The sequence below is a fragment of the Bos mutus genome, chromosome 14, assembly GCF_027580195.1.
Source record: "Bos mutus isolate GX-2022 chromosome 14, NWIPB_WYAK_1.1, whole genome shotgun sequence".
Lineage (NCBI taxonomy): Eukaryota > Metazoa > Chordata > Mammalia > Artiodactyla > Bovidae > Bos > Bos mutus.
The window spans coordinates 24762237-24782111 of record NC_091630.1 but is presented as its reverse complement, the minus strand read 5'-3'; the positions used below and the strand labels follow the sequence as shown (position 1 = coordinate 24782111).

The following is a 19875-nucleotide window of genomic DNA, read 5'->3' as shown; positions in this document are numbered from 1 at the left end:
GGCTCCCCCGTCCCGGGATTCTCCAGGCAAGAACACTGGAGTGGGCTGCCATTTCCTTCTCCAATACTTAGTGGTCCAATATTCATAATTATTTTCTTTTTTCTCTTATGTGAATATGGTTTTGCTTTAATTTACATAACTTCACTAAAATTAGTCTCTTAATAGTTGTTACAATTCTTTTGAAATCAGAATCTGCATTCATTCATTCAGTCAGCTGGTCACCCACCAAACATTTACCATGTTGCTATTATTTCCTTGGTACTGGTACTACTCTGTTATTTGCAAAATTTGAGTATGCATATAGTCAACTAAGATGTTTATCTAAAGTGTAGATTTCTGAATCTCACATCCAGAGATTCTGATCCTGGGATAGAACCTACGTATCTCAAGCCTACCAAGTATACCCAGATGATGCTGGCAGAATCAATACTTTAATGACACTGAAAGGAAACATCATCCCTGTTGGTCTTGTGGAATAAATAGATTAAGAGATGGAAGAAAATATGGGTTAGTTGACTTAAAAGTTTCAGCTGCAGTATATTTTAACATGCCCTTTTGATTTATTTGTTTTGTACTGTTTTGGCTTTTGATCAAGGAATTATAGATCTTTTAAAAGTTTTGCTGAAGCTATGCATCTTCTCCCAGAATAAATGAACAAGCACAGATTTTGCTTGCATTTATGTGTGATTCAGCTTCATAATAAGAACCCTTAGAATTAAGCTAAGTTGGGCAATGAAGAAAAGAGGTCAACTTGGCTGAGTTTGAGGATGGATGGGGTACATTGGAGGAGATTGAAGGGGACCAGGAAAAGCTTCCTAGAGGAAATTTTTGGTTATTTGTGAATAATAAGTGTCCACAAAGCTTGTATGGAGGATGGTGGCAGGAGGAGGAAAGTCTTGATATTGTAGCCAGAAGGAGCAATGTGGGCAAAGACCCAGAGGTGGGAGAGAGCCTGCCTTAGTTAGACAAAAGCAAGTATCTTATATGTTGAGGTTTGCTGCACTACAGAAAATGAAGGCCATATTACATGATAAAGAAATGGACTCTATATTACATTAACTGTGGAGAGAAATAAATATACTGATGATTTTGGGTCAACAGAACAATCTGAAGCCTTATTTGCAGAACTTATAACAACACATTGTCCAAGGACAAGAGAACATATTTTCTCTTTGCAAAAATCCTCAGACAGTGTCTCTCAATGGTTTTCAGCATTCTACTCACCCTTTCCTTCTCCTCTGTATTCCCCTACGGAATGCTGGAAAGAAAGTTTCTTGCTGCTCTTTAGACAGAAATAAAAATGAGAACAAAACTACCTCCCTTGAACTTGTTTATGCTAAAAAAAAAAAAAAAAATGACCAGTTTCAATCATAAGTTTTACAAGATCCTGGCTTAATTTTTGTTAAAAAAGCAAACCCATAAACTCTCTGAGATGGCTGTTGGCCTGGTCTGCTAGGCACCAGAAGAGGTCTGGTCAGTGAGCCACTCACTCAGAACTAACTTTGTCAGCCACACATGATGCCAAATTGAAATAAGTTTAAGGGACTGTTTATGTTCTTTACAGGGGTCTCAGTGCCATGTAATTCACTTGGCACTCATTTTTTTAATGTATCCTTAGAAAAGGGAGGAATACTAGAAGAACATTATTTTTCTTTAGAACTAAAAACAGAGAATCGCTGTAGTATGTATTTCTGAACTTTGAGAAATGGGATTTCATTGTTACAGCTTTCAGGAAAATACATTTTTGTACATGTACAGATTAGAGTGTACTCTGTCAGCACTGTGCAAAAGCACTCAGAGATAACAGAGTGCGAGTTTACCATTTTGTTTTTAATGGAGAAAGAATTTATCATAAATTTTCAACAAATACAGTCATCTAACTGAGAAAAACTGATCAACTCATTTTATTATATTAACATTTGTAAGTCAAGAATTCTCCAAGTGAGGCTTCAACAATACATGAACCAAGAACTTCCAAATGTTCAAGCTGGATTTAGAAAAGGCAGAGGAACAAGATATCAAATTGTCAATATCCGTTGCATTATAGAAAAAGCAAGAGAATTCCAGAAGAACATCTAATTCTGCTTCACTGACTATGCTAAATCCTTTGATCTTGTGGATCACAACAAACTGTGGAACATTCTTAAAATGATGGGAATTCCAGACCACCTTACCTGCTTCCTGAGAAATCTGTATGCAGGTCAAGAAGCACCAGTTAGAACTAGACATGGAACAATGGACTGGTTCCAAATTGGGAAAGGAGTATGACAAGGCTGTATATTGTCACCCTGCTTATTTAACTTATATGCAGAGTACATCACGAGAGATATGGGACTGGATGAAGCACAAGCTGGAATCAAGATTGCCAGGAGAAATATCAATAATCTCAGATATGCAGATGACACCACCTTTATGGCAGAAAGTGAAGAGGAACTAAAGAGCCTCTTGATGAAAGTGAAAGAGGAGAGTCAAAAAGTTGGCTTAAAACTCAACATTCAGAAAACTAAGATCATGGCATCCAGTCCCATCACTTCATGGCAAATAGATGTGGAAACGTGGAAACATTGACAGACTTTATCTTCTTGGGCTCCAAAATTACTGCAGATGGCAACTGCAGTCATGAAATTAAAAGATGCTTGCTCCTTGGAAGAAAAGTTATGACCAACCTAAATATCATATTAAAAAGTAGAGACATTACTTTGCCAACAAAGGCCCATCTAGTCAAAGCTATGGTTTTTCCAGTAGCCATGTATGGATATGAGAGTTGGACCATAAAGAAAGCTGAGTGCCAAAGAATTGGTGCTTTTGAACTGTGGTGTTGGAGAAGACTCTTGAGAGTCCCTGGGACTGCAAGGAGGTCCAACCAGTCCATCCTAAAGGAGATCAGTCCTGGGTGTTCATTGGAAGGCCTGATATTGAAGCTGAAACTCCAATACATTGGCCACCTGATGCGAAGAATTGACTCATTGGAAATGACCCTGATGCTGGAAAGTTAGAAGACAGGAGGAGAAGGGGACGACAGAGGATGAGATGGTTGGATGGCATCACCAACTCGATAGACATGAGTTTGAGCAAGCTCTGGATTTGGTGATGGACAGGGAAGCCCTGTGTGCTGCAGTCCATGGGGTCACAAAGAGTCAGAGACGACTGAACGACTGAACTGAACTGAAGTCAAGAAAGGGACATTAAAAATCTGTGTTGTCAAAACTTAGATGAAAAATGAGTGTACAATTTAAATATGTACAATGAAAACTAATACTATATTGCTGCTGCTGCTGCTGCTAAGTCGCTTCAGTCATGCCCGACTCTGTGCAACCCTGGAGATGGAAGCCCACCAGGCTCCCCCATCCTTGGGATTCTCCAGGCAAGAACACTGGAGTGGGTTGCCATTTCCTTCTCCAAAGAATAAAAGTGAAAAGTGAAAGGGAAGTCACTCAGTCGTGTTCGACTCTTAGCGACCCCATGGACTACAGCCTACCAGGCTCCTCCAGTCATAATAGAACCAGGGAATAAATGAAACTGGCTTCTCTGAAGTTTCTCATTATTTGGGGCTGAAATTTTCTGTAATTCTGGAAATGCTTCTTTCTTAATCACAGCACAGATTTCCATGACCCTTGCTATCTCAGGCATTTTTCACACTTGCACATCTTCCACTGATCATGTTAAAGAAATGCATCGAATTACATATCTGCATCAGGACATCTGAGGCTTACGAAGCAAATAAGATAAGATACTCCTTCTTAAATGATGGTTAGAGTAATACACTAACGCCATTACAATACACCATGGGGTTGCAAATAGACAAGACTGAACGACTAAACTGAACTGAACTAATACACTACACAAATTCTGGTGATTTACCAGTGATACAGTTCCATTTGCGAACAGATAATGCCAACTTAAAAAGACAGTGTCATGAAGGAAGATTTCAGAAAGTAGAAATGATAAAGTATAGGTTGGAATGGGTGATATTTTCAGGGATTTTTCCAAGTATCAATTATAAGTAAAGAAAGGAAAAAATGTATATATTGGATTCAGCCAATAAAGCACACTTGCAAGAAAAACATAGGATTCTCAAAAGATTATAATATTAATTTATTAAAGAATAAATGTTTGAATTCAGTTCAGTTCAGTCGCTCAGTTGTGTCCGACTGTTTGCACCTCCATGAACCGCAGCACGCCAGGCCTCCCTGTCTGTCATCAACTCCCAGAGTTCACCCAAACTCATGTCCGTTGAGTTGGTGATAACATCCAACCATCTCATCCTCTGTTGTCCCCTTCTCCTTCTGCCTCAATCTTTCCCAGCATCAATGAACACCCAGGAGTGATCTCCTTTAGGATGGACTAGCTGGATCTCCTTGCAGTCCAAGGGACTCTCAAGAGTCTTCTCCAACACTACAGTTCAAAACCATCAATCCTTCAGCACTTAGCTTTCTTTATAGTCCAACTCTCACATCCATACATGACTACTGGAAAAACCATAGCCTTGACTGGGACGGACCTTTGAATTAAAGGATTATTATTCAGGCCTCTGGGTTCAAAATAATGTAGACCTTAACTTAAGTGGTCATCAAAGCAACTCTGTTTTCTTATTTTTTTGTGCTTAGTATTCTGCTTGCTCTGTATAAAAATGAGAAAAACTTTCAAAGGAAATGGGGCCTATTAATTTGAGAAAACTGGCCTTTTCTCATCTATTATTTCTCCAGCTTATTGCCTACATATGTGTCTTATTTAGCCGCACGTCTATCGCACTATTTTTGTCACTTTCAGTATGCTTATGCATATGTATCAATGTCATATACATTTTGCTTGTTTAATTTAGACTTTTTTTGTTTAGCTAATGTTTACTGTGCTTCTCTGTTGTTTATAGTTATTGGTTAGGGAAGTTTGATTTCTTTGTTTAATTTTTTGTTAAAATTGATAAGTACTCTACATGCAACAATCTTTCCAAGACTTTTATATATATTGAGTTATATATTTTGAGCTCAGTTTCTCAGTTGCATCCAACTCTTCACAACGCCATGGACTATAGCCTTCCAGGCTCCTCTGTCCATGGAATTTTGCAGGCAAGAATACCAGAGTGGGTTGCCATTTCCTTCTCCAGGGAATCTTCCCAACCCAAGGATCAAACCTGCATCTCTTGCACATCCTGCATTGGCAGGCAGATTCTTTTCCACTTCGCCACTGGGGAAGCCCCTTTATATGTATTACTTCATTTATTTGTCACAACAGTAGTAGAAGGACACTACTATTATTAGATTCATTTTGTAGAGGAACAACCGAGGATCAGAAAGGATAAGAGCTACAGTGCATACCCAGACGATTAAGCTCCCAACTCTGTTCTGTTATCTCTTGTGGTCTATAGACACTCATATGCAAATGTACATAACACAGTCCTACTCATCAGAAGCTAATGTTTTATGTGTTTATTTTTTGTGGGCAGTGGGTAGATGAAAGAAGGAAAAATTTTAGTTAACGACTTTATTGCCAATTATTTTCTTCATTCATACTTACTCTGTACCCAAACACCTATATCTTGTTGATATTTATATCTTTAAGTATCTCTCAATCTCTATCTTATCCTTAATTTGAAAGATGGTTGATTTTAGACTTGGGAGCAAAGGATCGGTTCAGTAAAGTTTTGGTCATTTATAAGTCCAATATGTGCTTGCACAATCCTGCACAATCTCTTTATTTAAAGGGAATAAAATGTTCATCTTGATGCTATTTTGAAAAGAAATAGAAAACATTGTTTAACTAGAGATAAGTTTACTATATTAGGAATGGCTAATATAGAACTCAAGTCTTCTTTGTGCTAAGATAAAATTTATATTCTTGTCTTTATCTCAAGACTTCCAGCCTTAGTAATTCTCATTGTAGAACTCTATACTTAACAAAAAGACCAATATATAAAAACAAAATAAGTAATTTTCAGCTTCAAATACTAATAGAAATGAAAAAAGGAATAAAAATCTATCTTAAGTGCTTAGTATCTAAATAAGTTCTTTGCCTGCCTTTTCACTCGACATTCCCAACACATTCAAAGGATGAGTCCCATTTATATCTTACTTTTTTTTTATCTTAAGTTACTTCACTTTAATTATGCTATGAATTTCACACCCCTTTTATTGAAAATACCCTCCTCATCCCTCTCGCAAAGTCCACGTCCTCCATAGATTGCAAAGCTAATTTTTTCCACCAAACTTTTTGAACACTTTGGCATCTTTTGATTTTTTTTCCCTTACCTTCTTTCATACATACTAATCATTGTATACCTCTCTACGACCTCTTCATGACACCAAATAAACGCCTCATCTTGCTGGAAGTCTACGCAAAGGCAAACACTGGTTTCTCTCTGTATAGACTGACAAGAGAAATATTGTCTTTACTTTCAGCAAAAGACGTTACCTATATCATTTAAACTCAGTGCTAAAAGACATGTTCTGGTATCACTCTTTGCTGGTGCCCAGCCCTTTCAGTAGGGTGGGGGCAGGGCAGGGAGGGTGGTTAAAGCAGAGACAGCCCTGGAGCAGCAACCAGAAGACATAACAGTGTTGGGAAACTCTGTCAAATTGAGTCATTGCTACCAGGCTCTGAAAGAGAACTGTGGGGGTTATTTTGCATTTTCTTCAAGTGATTATGAAAAAGACAAACTAGTTCCATATGGTGGCAGGGAGAGAACTCAGAGCCAAAATAAAAATCTGCTCAGCTTGTCAGTACGTAAGACCTTAAAGTTCAGATATCTAAGAGCCTGTCTACTGTTTAAAGGCGCTGAGGCCAAACTTCAATTTGTCATACATACAACTCCCACTGCCTTGGATAATGAAAGAGACCCTCCCCTCGTCCCCCGCCCCCCCCGCCGACAGAACAGTGAAGATGTAAAAACGTGAGAGGTATGACGGTCCCTTAGGTCGACAAAGTCAGTGAGAAACTGGACGCATGGTATTGGGCTGCTTATTTTAAAGAAAAGAACATTATAGAATCACTTACATGATACAGCTGTATATTTTGAAACCTACTTCTCCATAATAGAAAGCACTATTGTCCTACATTCATTAGGAAATATGATTTAGTCTTTCTAGTTATTGAAACTTCTGTAAGCGAAAGAAAAAGTATATTTTCAACAAGAATGACTAGAAAATCATGACTAATTTCAGTATGAATGTTTCATTTTCCCTTCAGATGCTAACTGAAAAAATAAAAATACTGACATTCTTTACAGTCACTGACCAAGTGGTACTCATATTTTTTTCCCTTAATTAGGGAAAATAGGTTTAAAAGGATAAATGCCATGATTTTATTTTGTGTCTGCCTTTTTGGTCACAACTAATGGTGTTCTTTGGGGGTTTTGTGCTATTGTTATTTTTTGTTGGTTGTTGTTGTTTTAGCATCCTTCATATTTCAGTTCCTAAGCCAAATTCTTTGCTCTGAAATAACATTTGTTTTTTATCTCCTAACACATCATCCTTCATGTAAGCCCCATCTACACTGGCTGAACACAAGAAATAAATGTCCAAGATTCTATAGTGTTATTTTGGGGGAAGCATTCTCTCCAGTGACTCACACTTTAAGTCCTTTTCAGCAGAGTCAGACGCAAGGCTGACTTTGGCCCTTCTGTATATTGACTTTTCTTTTGTAAAGTGACATTCCATTAGCAGAATAGAGAAAGTCATGGATAGTTAATTATACATAAAGCTTTTAGAAATTAACCAGAACCTCTAATAAAAAGAACCACATAAATATTCTGGTTGAGGCTCAATTCAAATAAGTATTCTTATCTAACTAGAAAAAAATACTTGGCATTAGTGAATGGCCAGCACTTAGTCTGGCCCTATCAAATAACCAACTATGATTGTTAGCTTTGGGTTAATAATTGCTATTCTGTGCTAGCTAAATAGCTGCTAAGAACAAATGAGCCCCTTAACTGTGAAGAGACCTATCCTTAATTATGCCATTACTCCCAGAATCCTTGTGGGATTCTGCAGAAGCACACTTGTCCTCATTTGTAAATATCTTAAAAGAGTGTTGAAAAATTTATATTTAAGAAATACCATCTCTATTTCCCAGTGCAAGAGAACAACTCTTGCTTAGAAGCATATAAGCAGTCCCCTGCAACATGTTAAGGATATAAACATAGAGGGGATGAATACTCCTGTATATAAATTACAAGTTCTGCTCAGACTTGTATGATGAAAAATCCACTGTTCCTAAAAATATTGCTCTCTTCTGTTATGTTTTACTGAGATATAATTGGCATATAACATTATATTAGTTTCAGGTGTAAGCAAAATGATTTAATATATGCCTATATGTATATATTGCAAAATAATCACCACAATAAGCCCAGTTAACACCCATCACCATACATAGTTAAATTTTGTTTTCTTGAGATGAAAACTTTTAAGATATATTCTCCTGGGAACTTGCTAGTATAAAATACAGTATTATTAACTATAATCACCATACCATACATTGCATCCCAAAGATTTGTTTATTTTGTAACTGGAAGTTCCTACTTTTTTGACTCCCTGCCCCTCTTTTGCCAACCCCTCACTTCTCCTTTTAAATCACTGCAGCCACGTATGTCCCAGTCTTTGCAGTATACTATCTTGGGACTTCCCTGTGCTTCTGCTTCTTGTTTTTAAGATCCCTGGACTGGGCAGGCCCTTAAGAAAATATTTTACACCTTATTTTGCTTTTTGTTTTTGAAATAATTTTAGCTAAAGAATTTACCATAAACATTTTTATATTTTGAATGTTCTCTGATATCAGTTGGCTATGCACACAATACAAATGAGTCATTCAATAACACAGAAGAACTAATGAGAACTGAGACCTAAGTTCTCTTCCTTTATTCTGCCTGCACAATATATCAGACATGTTTTCATATCCTGGAGTCTCTGAGAATATGAGAACAAAAACAGAATTGGAAAGATCAAAAGAAGCATACATGTGTGTGCATTTTTAAATTATTCAGTTGGTTGACAAGGAAGTAGGATTTTGAGTACCTGGCTAAATAAGATGCAAAAGCTGTCTTTCTGAAAATATGGGCCAGGCATATTTTAGTTATTAGAGCTATTTTTATTTGGATTTGATTTTACTTGCTACCTTCAGCCAATTGAAAATTAATTATATAAATCATTAGTTCACATTCATAATTTATTTATTCAGTAAATATTGAGCTTTTCTTCAGTATCAGATGCTGTTTATTCTAGATTCTGGTGATTCAGTTGTGTAAGATACATCAGACACATCTTATGCCTCAAGGAGCTTACAATTTATTATGAGAGAAGACAAGTTAAGAAAAGGCAACTAAAATATAGCACAGTTAAGTTTCATCATAGAGGTATCCATCTGATGTTCTTTGAGATTATACTAGAAATAAATCTTCAAAGATGAGTAGGGGTTCAGCAGATAGAAATTCTAGGCCTTCCAGGAAGAGAGGACAGAGAAATGAGAATATGATGCTTTGAGGGAGCAAGTGTTTGGTAAGCCTGGAGCATTATGTATGTGTGCATGAAATAAGAGATGGGCGGTGTGGGGTTGGTGTGGGAGAAAGTGGAGGAGGGCTAGATCTTCAAAGTCCTTATAAACCACAATAAGAAACTTGGACTGTACCTTTCATGTGTTGGGAGAACAACTGAGGGCTTTTAACCAGAGCAGAGGAATTACAATGAGAGGCATGTTTTGCATGAGCCACATGGAGAATGATTTTCAGGAGAAGGAGAAGGATCAGGGCTCAAGACATCGAGACCAGTTGTAAGATTTTTATCAGTAATACAAAGAAGAGCTAACAGGACTGTAAGACTGACCTTCAGGTCTTGATTAAGTGGATCTAGAAAAATGTCTCCTTTTACCCACAGATCCTAACATCCATTGTTGATGAGCTGCATGCTGGTGCAGGTCATAACAAAACAACATTATAGATATTTATTCTACAGTTTATTCTAACCCTAACATATATACTTGCATGTATGTTTAGAGATATATAAAGACACTCTTAAACTTGTGACAATTGATGATATACTCATAGGATAGCTTCCAAATGATGTTGAAGAAGAATATGTAGTGGTATGGAAACATAGTTATAAAATCATGTATGAAAAATGTGTTGTTCAAAAACATTATTTTATTTTCATTTGTGTTTATATGAGAAGAAACTTTAAAGGGTACAAAACTGACATAAGTGATTACTTCTGGAGTGTAGTTGAGATGAGCCTGTGGGCAGAAACTTTGCTCCCATTGTTCAAAATTGCTTATAGAATATAATCAGGTATTAATGTATGCATGCATGCTCATTCACTTCAGTCCTGTCCAACATTTTGCAACTCTATGGACTGTAGCCCACCAGGCACCTCTGAGAATGGGATTCTCCAGACAAGAATACTTGAATGAGCTGCCATACCCTCCTCTGAGAAATCTTCCCAACCTGGAGATGGAACCTGTGTCTCCTTCATTAGATATAAATAATATTTTCTATTTGGAGAGGAAAAAAAACAAGGAAAAGACTAAGTGTATGTAAACCATAATGTCAAGAGTAATTCTTTTTGCTTTTCTCTATTTCCCAATTTCTAATTGTGCATTCCCATTGCCTTGGTAACACGAAGAAACCCTTGCAAATGATGAGGCTTAAATTACAACCCTCATATAAAAGTATTAGGGCTTCCCAAATGGTGCTAGCGGTAAAGAATCCACCTGCCAATGCAGGAGACATAAGAGACACAGGTTTGATCCCTTGGTCTGGAAGATCCCCTGGAGGAGGGCATGGCAACCCACTCTCGTATTCTTGCCTGGAGAATCTCATGGAGAGAGGAGCCTTGTGGGCTATAGTCCATGTGGTCACAAAGAGTTCGACACTACTGAGGCAACTTAAAAGCAATATTAAAAAGTAAGAGACATTACTTTGCCAACAAAGGTCCATCTAGTCAAGGCTATGGTTTTTCCAGTGGTCATGTATGGATGTGAGAGTTGGACTATAAAGAAAGCTGAGTGCCGAAGAATTGATGCTTTTGAATGTGGTGTTGGAGAAGACTCTTGAGAGTCCCTTGGACTGCAAGGAGATCCAACCAGTCCATCCTAAAGGAAATCAGTCCTGAATATTCATTAGAGGACTGATTCTGAATCTGAAACTCCAATACTTTGGCCACTTGATATAAAGAGCTGACTCACTGGAAAAGACCCTGATGCTGGGAAAGACTGAGAGCAGGAGGAGAAGGGGACAACAGAGGATGAGATGGTTGGATGGCATCACCGACTCAATGGACTTGGGTTTGGGTGAACTCCAGGAGTTGGTGATGGACAGGGAGGCATGCTGTGCTGTGGTTCATGGGGTCACAAAGAGTTGGACACGACTGAGCCACTGAACTGAACTGAACTCTAGCAACTTAGTACAGGCACACATAAAAGTATAAACTATGTTCAGCACATCTAGTCACTCAGTCACTATCAATTTAACATCTGTGCTCACTTATCCACAGAATACAATGTAGAAAATCATTGTGTCCTAGAAAGTCTATCCCCATTAGTGAGCTTAAAGCTACTGCAGGGAAAATGGTTTTGACTTACCTTAAACCAATAAGAAGGAAAGTCATCACAAATTATAGAGAATCCAAGAATCAGAGTGGGAATTAGCATCACTCATCCAAGAGCGCCTGTGAGCTAAATTTACCCACTCCCAGTGGAAAGGGAGATTTCAGGCCAGCAGAGTCATAGCTACTTAATTTTGAAGTCATTCATCCTTGTCCCCAGACTCCGATTCTGTGTTCACCAACCAAGCAACTTTCTGATTATAATTTGGCTTTCTGTGTGAAACTCCCTCTAAGGAGAACATGAGACTGGGCCCCCTATTTTGACTGGAAATGGAGACCGGACATAAGTCTCCCTCCGTTTTTCAAGTTGTGTGTCTGCCTCTGAGAGGCTGAGAAAGTGATCAGTTTAAAACTTCAGACCGTATCTTGAAGGTCTCGTGAAGTCACTCAGGTAACGTGTTCCTAGGACTCCCCTTGGTAACCTCTCACCTTGCTTTCCCCTGGTATGACGCATCTCTACATGGGCTGCCTACAATGTAAAATGCAAATTCCCAGTTGGAAATTCTACAGTTTTGTGTTATGAGTGGCTTTTAGCTTGACATCTCCAGAGTTTTAAAATGTAAGCTTTTATGTGATAATTCAGCATTAGAAGCTTCCTTTAGTGTTCTGTTAGCTACAAGTTCTGTTAATTATTGAAACAACTGAAACTTGAGGAGGGTTTAGTTGTATGTTTCGCTCTTGCTGAAAAGTCTCTGCAGAATGTACTTGTAAACTATTTTGGCACAGTCACACAACTGTTATTTGCTAAAAATATATCACTCTTACAAAATAATAATGGGACAGTACGTGTCCTTAGGTGCAAACACATCATATTTATATGGAAAATATATTTACATATGTATCTTCAAAATATTAACTGATATTTATTATCTGTTTAAGAATCATGTAAAATTTTGGTCAGAGCTGGTCTCAGTCCTAGTAGCATCTCATTCACACAGAGCTTTAATCACCCATTATCTGTACTGTGGGTGGAGAAGGTTCATAAATGAGACTCAGGTGCAAAAGTGGTAACACGCATGGATTTGAAGGGAGTATTGCTAGATGACTTTGATGAGTGAGAACAGAGGGATATTAGGCAGAGTTAGAGAGAGGGGAAGGTCTCAGTCAGAGAAGACTTTGAGTATCAAACACAGGCTACTGACAACCTTAACTGTGTTGAGCCCTGAGGAGCCAGTGAAGGAGCTGAGCAAGTTTGCATTTGTTCAAAGTACCCAGATGGATATGAAGGCAGCGTGTCAGGTCCATAGGAAATGAGCAGATGTGAGGGGACTACATTAGGCAACTACTGTGTTTTGTTCACTAGTTTTTGAATTCTAGACAAATACTTTTCAAAATGTTCTCCTTGGACAGTGTGCAAGAGTAATCTGAGGTGTGAGTTGAAACCATACATTCCTCAGTCCAGTGAGTAGGTCTTTTTCACAGATAACCAGATGATTTGATGTACGGGCAACTGTTGGAGAGCCCATGACCTAGGTTAATGTAAATTTTATATGAGAAATGTTCCTAGAGAGTAAAGCAGGGTTTTGAAGAATGCCATATTTGACGTTAAACAGTTGGGGCTTTGAAATTAATTTTAGGTACACCACCAGAATATAGGTCCCTCAGGGCATGGTGACGTTCCATTTGTTTTATTTAATGATATATCTTAAATGCTGAGAACAATTATTGATACATAGTATGTGCTTAACAAATATTTGTTTAGTGGATACATAATGATTAATGACCCACTCCAGTGTTCTTGCCTGGAGAATCCCAGGGACGGCAGAGCCTGGTGGACTGCAGTCTATGGGGTTGCACAGAGTCGGACACAACTGAAGCGACTTAGCAGCAGCAGCAATGATTAATAAGAACTTGGATTTTATAGTCAACAATTGTCATAAGCCTCTTTGAGCTTAGAATGAAAAATTGGAATGTTGATACCTGAATCACAGATTTACTATAAAAATTAAATAACACCAGGAAAGCATTTAACAAAGTGCTTGTCACAGAGTAAATACCCTTTAGCACATCACCAATATTAATATTAACAAAATGATATAAGCTATAGCAACACTCTATGTACTTTGTTTAGAGATTAATACTTACAGTAATAAAAATAAACCCATTTTCCTTTGGTAGATCTTGCATTATCAGAATGATATAAGTTTGAGTATACATGGTAAAACAAACATCAAGCACACAAGCTGTAGAGAATTTTAAGTTCAGTTCAGTTGCTCCGTCATGTCCGACTCTTTGCGACCCCATGGACTGCAACAAGCCAGGCTTCCCTGTCCATCACCAATTCCTGGAGCTTGCTCAAACTCATGTCCATCAAGTTGGTGATGCCATCCAACCATCTCATCCTCTGTCATCCCCTTCTCCTCCTGCCTTCAACCGTTCCCAGCATCAGGGTCTTTTCCAATGAGTCAGTTCTTCACCTCAGGTGGCCAAAGTATTGGAGCTTCAGCTTCAGCATCAGTCCTTCCAATGAATATTCAGGACTGATTTCCTTTAGGATGGACTGGTTGGATCTCCTTGCTATCTAAGGGACTCTCAAGAGTCTTCTCCAACACCATAGTTCAAAAGCATCAATTCTTCAGCAATCAGCTTTCTTTATAATCCAACTCTCACATCCATACATGACTACTGGAAAAGCCATAGCTTTGACTAGATGGACCTTTGTTGGCAAAGTATTGTCTCTGCTTTTTAATATGCTGCCTAGGTTGGTCATAGCTTTTCTTCCAAAGAGCAAGTGTCTTTTAATTTCATGGCTGGAGTCACCATCTTATTTTGGAGCCCAAAACAATAAAGTCTGTCACTGTTTCCATTTTTTCCCCATCTATTTTCCATGAAGTGATGGGACCGTATGCCATGATCTTAGTTTTCTGAATATTGAACTTGAAGCCAACTTTTTCACTCTGCTCTTTCACTTTCAACAAGAGGCTCTTTAGTTCTTTGCTTCTGCCATAAGGGTGGTGTTATCTGCATATCTGAGTTTATTCATCTTTCTCCCAGCAATCTTGTTTCCAGCTTGTTTTTCATCCAGCCTGGCATTTCACATAGTGTACTCTGCATATAAGTTAAATAAGCAGGATGACAACATACAGCCTTGACGTACTCCTTTCCCAATTTGGAATCAGTCTGTTATTCCATGTCTAGTTCTAACTGTTGCTTCTTGACCTGCATACAGATTTCTCAGGAGGCAGGTAAGAGAGTCTGGGATTCCCATCTCTTTTAGAATTTTCCACAGTTTGTGGTGACCCACACAATCAAAGGCTTTCGTGTAGTTAAAAAGGCAGAAGTAAATGTTTCTCTGGAACTCTTGCTTTTTTGAAGATCCAACAGATGATGGCAATTTGATCTCTGGTTCCTCTGCCTTTTCTAAGTCCAAGTTGAACATCCGGGAGTTCACAGTTCACATACATTGAAGCCTGGCTTAGAGAATTTTGAGTATTACTTTGCTAGCGTGTGAGATAAGTACAATTGTGTGGTAGTTTGAACATTCTTTGGCATTGCCTTTCTTTGGGATTGGAATGAAAACTGACCTTTTCCAGTCCTTCGGCCACTGCTGATTTTTCCATATTTGCTACATGTTGAGTACAGCACTTTAACAGCACCATCTTTCAGGGTTTGAAATAGCTCGACTGGAATTCCATCGCCTCCTCTAGTTATGTTCATAGTGATGCTTCCTAAGGTCCACTTGACTTCTCTACCCACAGGTAGAGAATTTTACTTGTCTGTAAGGTGGAATTTTGCCTCCCTCCCTTCCTTCTTTTTTCCTCCTACCCCGTTCTCTGTCTTTCTTTTGTTCAGAGAGCTTTGATCTTATAAAACAGTCGTTGAAGGGCTGAGTTCAGAGAAGGGAGAAAATGATGAAAAAGCCAAACATTCAGCAAAACCAGTCTTCTGGGTTCTATTATTCTATTGAACGACTTTTCTTTTTTTTTAACTTCAGGTTGTATTTGAAGGGTCACACTGGGACAGCAGGAAAACAGAGCAGCCTGATCTTGCATGGTGCTGATTTCAGCACTAAAGATGCTGATAATGACAACTGCATGTGCAAATGTGCCCTCATGCTAACAGGAGGTAAGTCCTACGGGGCCATTCTCTAAGTTATGTTTCATTGGTTTGAGGCTTGAGGTTTCTTATCTGTGAGAAAAGACTATGATCTTCTGGTCAGGAAACTGAATAGCAAGTCCCTAGAGATCATTTTGTTCTGCCCACTAATTTACCACATGTTCTTGTGCAAGACATTGTTAGCATATTTAGAAGTTTGCCTCCTCCCCAAGCATGTATGGTGGGGGTGTGCTAAGCTTGGTTCTGAATAAATTCTTAAACCTCTTAAAGTCCCCCTTATCCTACTTTCTAAATACTCATAATGATCCCTGTGGTGGAATGAACAACAATTTGAATATTCAGTATACAGAAAAAGCAAAAACCCAAACTTTCTTACAAAATGCTTTACAACTGTGTAATTGATCATTCTATTGAAATGGAGTCAAGAGGGTAGAGAGATGGAGGTAGGTCTAAAGTTTTGCAATTCAAACTAGCTATACCAGTGCTTTTACATTATAAGGTATTGACCTCTGCAAGACATTTAGCTGGTATCAGTTCAGTTCAGTTGCTCGGTTCAGTTGCTCTTTGCAACCCCATGGACTGTAGCACACCAGGCCTCCCTGACTATCACTAACTCCTGAAGCTTGCTCAAACTCATGTCCATCGAGTCAGTGATGCCATCCAGCCATCTCATCCTCTGTCATCCCCTTCTCCTCCTGCCTTCAATCTTTCCCAGCATCAGGGTTTTTTCCAATGATTCAGTTCTTTGCATCAGGTGGCCAAAGTACTGGAGTTTCAGCTTCAGCATCAGTCCTTCCAATGAATATTCAGGACTGATTTCCTTTAGGATGGACTGGTTGGATCTCCAAGGGATTCTCAAGAGTCTCCTCCAACACCACAATTCAGAAGCATCAGTTCTTCAGCACTTAGCTTTCTTTATAATCCAACTCTCACATCCATTCATGACTACTGGAAAAACCACAGCCTTGAGTAGATGGACCTTTGTTGGCAAAGTAATGTCTTTGGTTTTTAATGTGGTGTCTAGGTTAGTCATAAGTTTTCTTCCAAGGAGCAAGCGTCTTTTAATTTCATGACTGCGGTCACCATCTGCAGTGATTTTGGAGCCCAATTTAGCTGGTACAGAAGATACCATTAAAAATATATATCACTGAGTAAGAGAGTTTATCCTCTTTCACTTTTTAAATATTTTTTCTCGCCTTGTGTGTCAAAGAGAAATTCTCAGTTTAGTACTAGCTTATCTATACTTTTTCAGCACTTAATAATTACTCTTCTTAGCAAAGAAGGAGCAAACTCTTCAGCCTCAGTCTCAAGACCCTGGTAAGGCAATAACATCTACCTCAAATTAATTAAAATGTTTGTTTTTTTTTTTGCTGAGTTTTATGTCTCCCTTTTATTATAGAAAGTGGTGCTGATTTCCTCTTTGAAGGAATGATGTAAACTTTGCATTTTAAAAAGGATTCACAATATTTGATATTTAACAAATCATTGATTTCAAGAAAAATATTCATTAAATATTAATAAAAGTTATAAATGGGCCTGGCAAAAACTGCTCGTGAAGTTGATAAATGACTGAGTGAAGTCTAAGAAACAACTGAATTAAAACCTTACGGCAAATGATGCCGCTCACAATTGTTCCAGGCTCTGGCATAAAAGAGTTGGCACCAAGCAAAACTGTAAAGGAAGCTTTGTCCCGGTGTCTCTCTTCTCACAGTTTAGTGTTGTTTCCCTCTCTTAATGGAAGAGTAATCACTCCCACCTTTAACTATTCTTATCCTCTGTTTGTTATCCTATAACAAACTCATGCTAGTAGAGAAAAAACTCTCTAAATCTAACATTTTACTTCTCCAAATATAGTATTACTATCATTATAATTATATATTATTACCTGTTACATATGTGTTGTACTATCTTCCTTGAATCTCAAACCAACTCTATGAAAGACACAGGGAGAGAAACTCGATTGTACGTTTTGTACATAAGGAAAATGAAAGTAATTAAATATTCATCATTTTATCCTTAACATCTAGCTTGGTAGATTGTGGCACATAGGAACTCAATAAAATATGTGTTGCATGAATGAATGAATAACCATCTTGGAACCCTTGAAGTCACTTTCAGATTTTGAAACCAATGAAATGAATTTTTTCTCATTAGTTAACAAAGCATGAAAGAGTATAGAGGCAACATTTTGGAAAAATCTTTCCAACTTCATCACCATACCCAGGCCCTTCATTACTACCACTACCAAATCACATCCCATTTGGATTCCCATCCACTCCACTTATAGTAACATCTTTTCAACATCAGACTGGCCTTATCATTACCAAAGCCAGCTTGTTATGATTCTGCCTCTGTCATATCCTCCTCCTTAAGCTTTAAAAATGCCATTTTGACATCACATTCAAAAGTCTTTTATATGCAATTTTAGCTGTTACAAATTTAGAATATTTTGAAAATGTTACCCACAGGTTAGGTTTTGAACTTTTTTTTTCCTAAAATAAAATACCGCTTTTTATTACCTCCTTGATCCTTTAAGTGAAATTATCAGCAACTTTATACAAGAACAAACAGACTTTGATTGTACTTTTTTTGCCCACTTTAATATAGATGTGCACTTCATTTTCTCCATGTCTGTTTTTACAGATATTTTTTTCTTATCAAATAAATACAACACATGAAAGACCAACAGTAAAATTGTTCAAATGTTTACTTAGAATAGTGTTCCAATATGTTCATATTACTGTCATAATAATGAAAATATTGAGCAAAGCAAAGAGGAAAATGCATCTCTTGGTTAATGATGAGAAAACTACATCGCTCAGTATTGTGATTTTATTTCTGCTTCAGACGATTGAACTTTGTCATGTTCTTTCATCCATAATCATTCTTGGACCTACTTCTTACCCATCAATAAACACATATATTGAAGAGAAGAAATTTCCACTTATTGCTTGGGCTGGAATAGTCTAAGTAAATATGTTTCTGTAATAAACACCACTACCCTATCAAATATCCTTTTAAAAGAATCCAGGTCTTGCAAAGTGATGCACTCTGCAAAACTAATATGTGGAATTTAGATAGCTAAGAACTGGGGTACACAAGGGTGAATGTCAATGACAGTCCAGGTAACTTGAGTATTATCTGAAACTTATGTTCTACTTAACTACCCCCACACCACCACCGCTCTATATTCTCTGCCATGGTTCACCTTAGAAACACTTTTTCCATCTAATGATTTTTCTTCTCCTTTTAAAAGGTGTGTATTTTGACTTATTACATATTTTAAATCATGTCTTAAGCAGATAGATTTCATGCTTTTTGAAACTAATAATTCTTAGTTCTCTGTCATCATCAGTTAAAGCTTTGTTTTATCTTGTTTATTTATATATTTTCCATTGTTTCCTCTAAAAGAAATTAAGGATAAAGTCAGATTTATTGCCTGCTTAACCATCCTAAATAGTTTTCTTCAAGTACATGGAGGGATTTTTGTTGGAGAAGGTGGTATTGTTGTTACCCTATCTATCAACGACTGAAAAACAAGAGATAGGCTTAATTAAAAATAGAAGGTATTTCATCTAGACAGAAAGTAGAACATTTTGTTCTTCCATCTTCCTAACATCTTAACTTCCTTCTATTTACTTAACATAATTTTAAGGAGTAACTGTTAAGAGTCAACACAATTAGAAAAATAAGCAAGACAGAATAGAGCTTGTATTTTCTGAAGAAGACCATCAACAAAAAGTAAACAATAAACACACGACTTCACATTATAGCAAGTTCTGGGGACAAAATATAGCACGTGAAAGTTATTGGAGAAGGGAAAAGTGACTTTTGATGGAGTGTCCAGGAATCAAAGACTGGAATGAGTTTCCAGAAAAGATTGTGGATGTCTAGTTATGGACACCTTCAAGAAAATATAAAGGTAGTTACATGAGAGAGTTACGTATGCACATTCCTCTAGTTGCCAGTCTACATAAGATTGTCTCCTACGTTTTCTTCCGGTTCTGTGAGTTTGTTATTCTGTGTATGTGTACTCTTAGTGGCTGCAGTAGAGAAAAACAAGTAATATTATTTTTCAGTTTGGTTGTAGTTCATTGTTAGTGGAAAAGAAGTATAGCTGGCTAAAAAAGCATATTTGCAGCAGTAGAAATAGATACCACAGTGTTTGATACGTCCTTTTCCAGACATATATGTACTTATTTCTACCTTACCAGAAATTCTTCTGTCCAAT

General features: G+C 37.6%; 1 protein-coding gene across 1 annotated transcript in view; it reads left to right on the top strand.

Moving 5' to 3' along the window:
• Positions 1-19875, top strand: part of ANGPT1 (angiopoietin 1) — a 302063-nt gene that overhangs the window by 269526 nt on the left and 12662 nt on the right. Inside the window, exon 8 of the mRNA XM_005894625.3 lies at positions 15523-15653. Coding sequence (XP_005894687.1) covers positions 15523-15653 — 131 coding nt within the window. The remainder of the gene's footprint in view (positions 1-15522; positions 15654-19875) is intronic.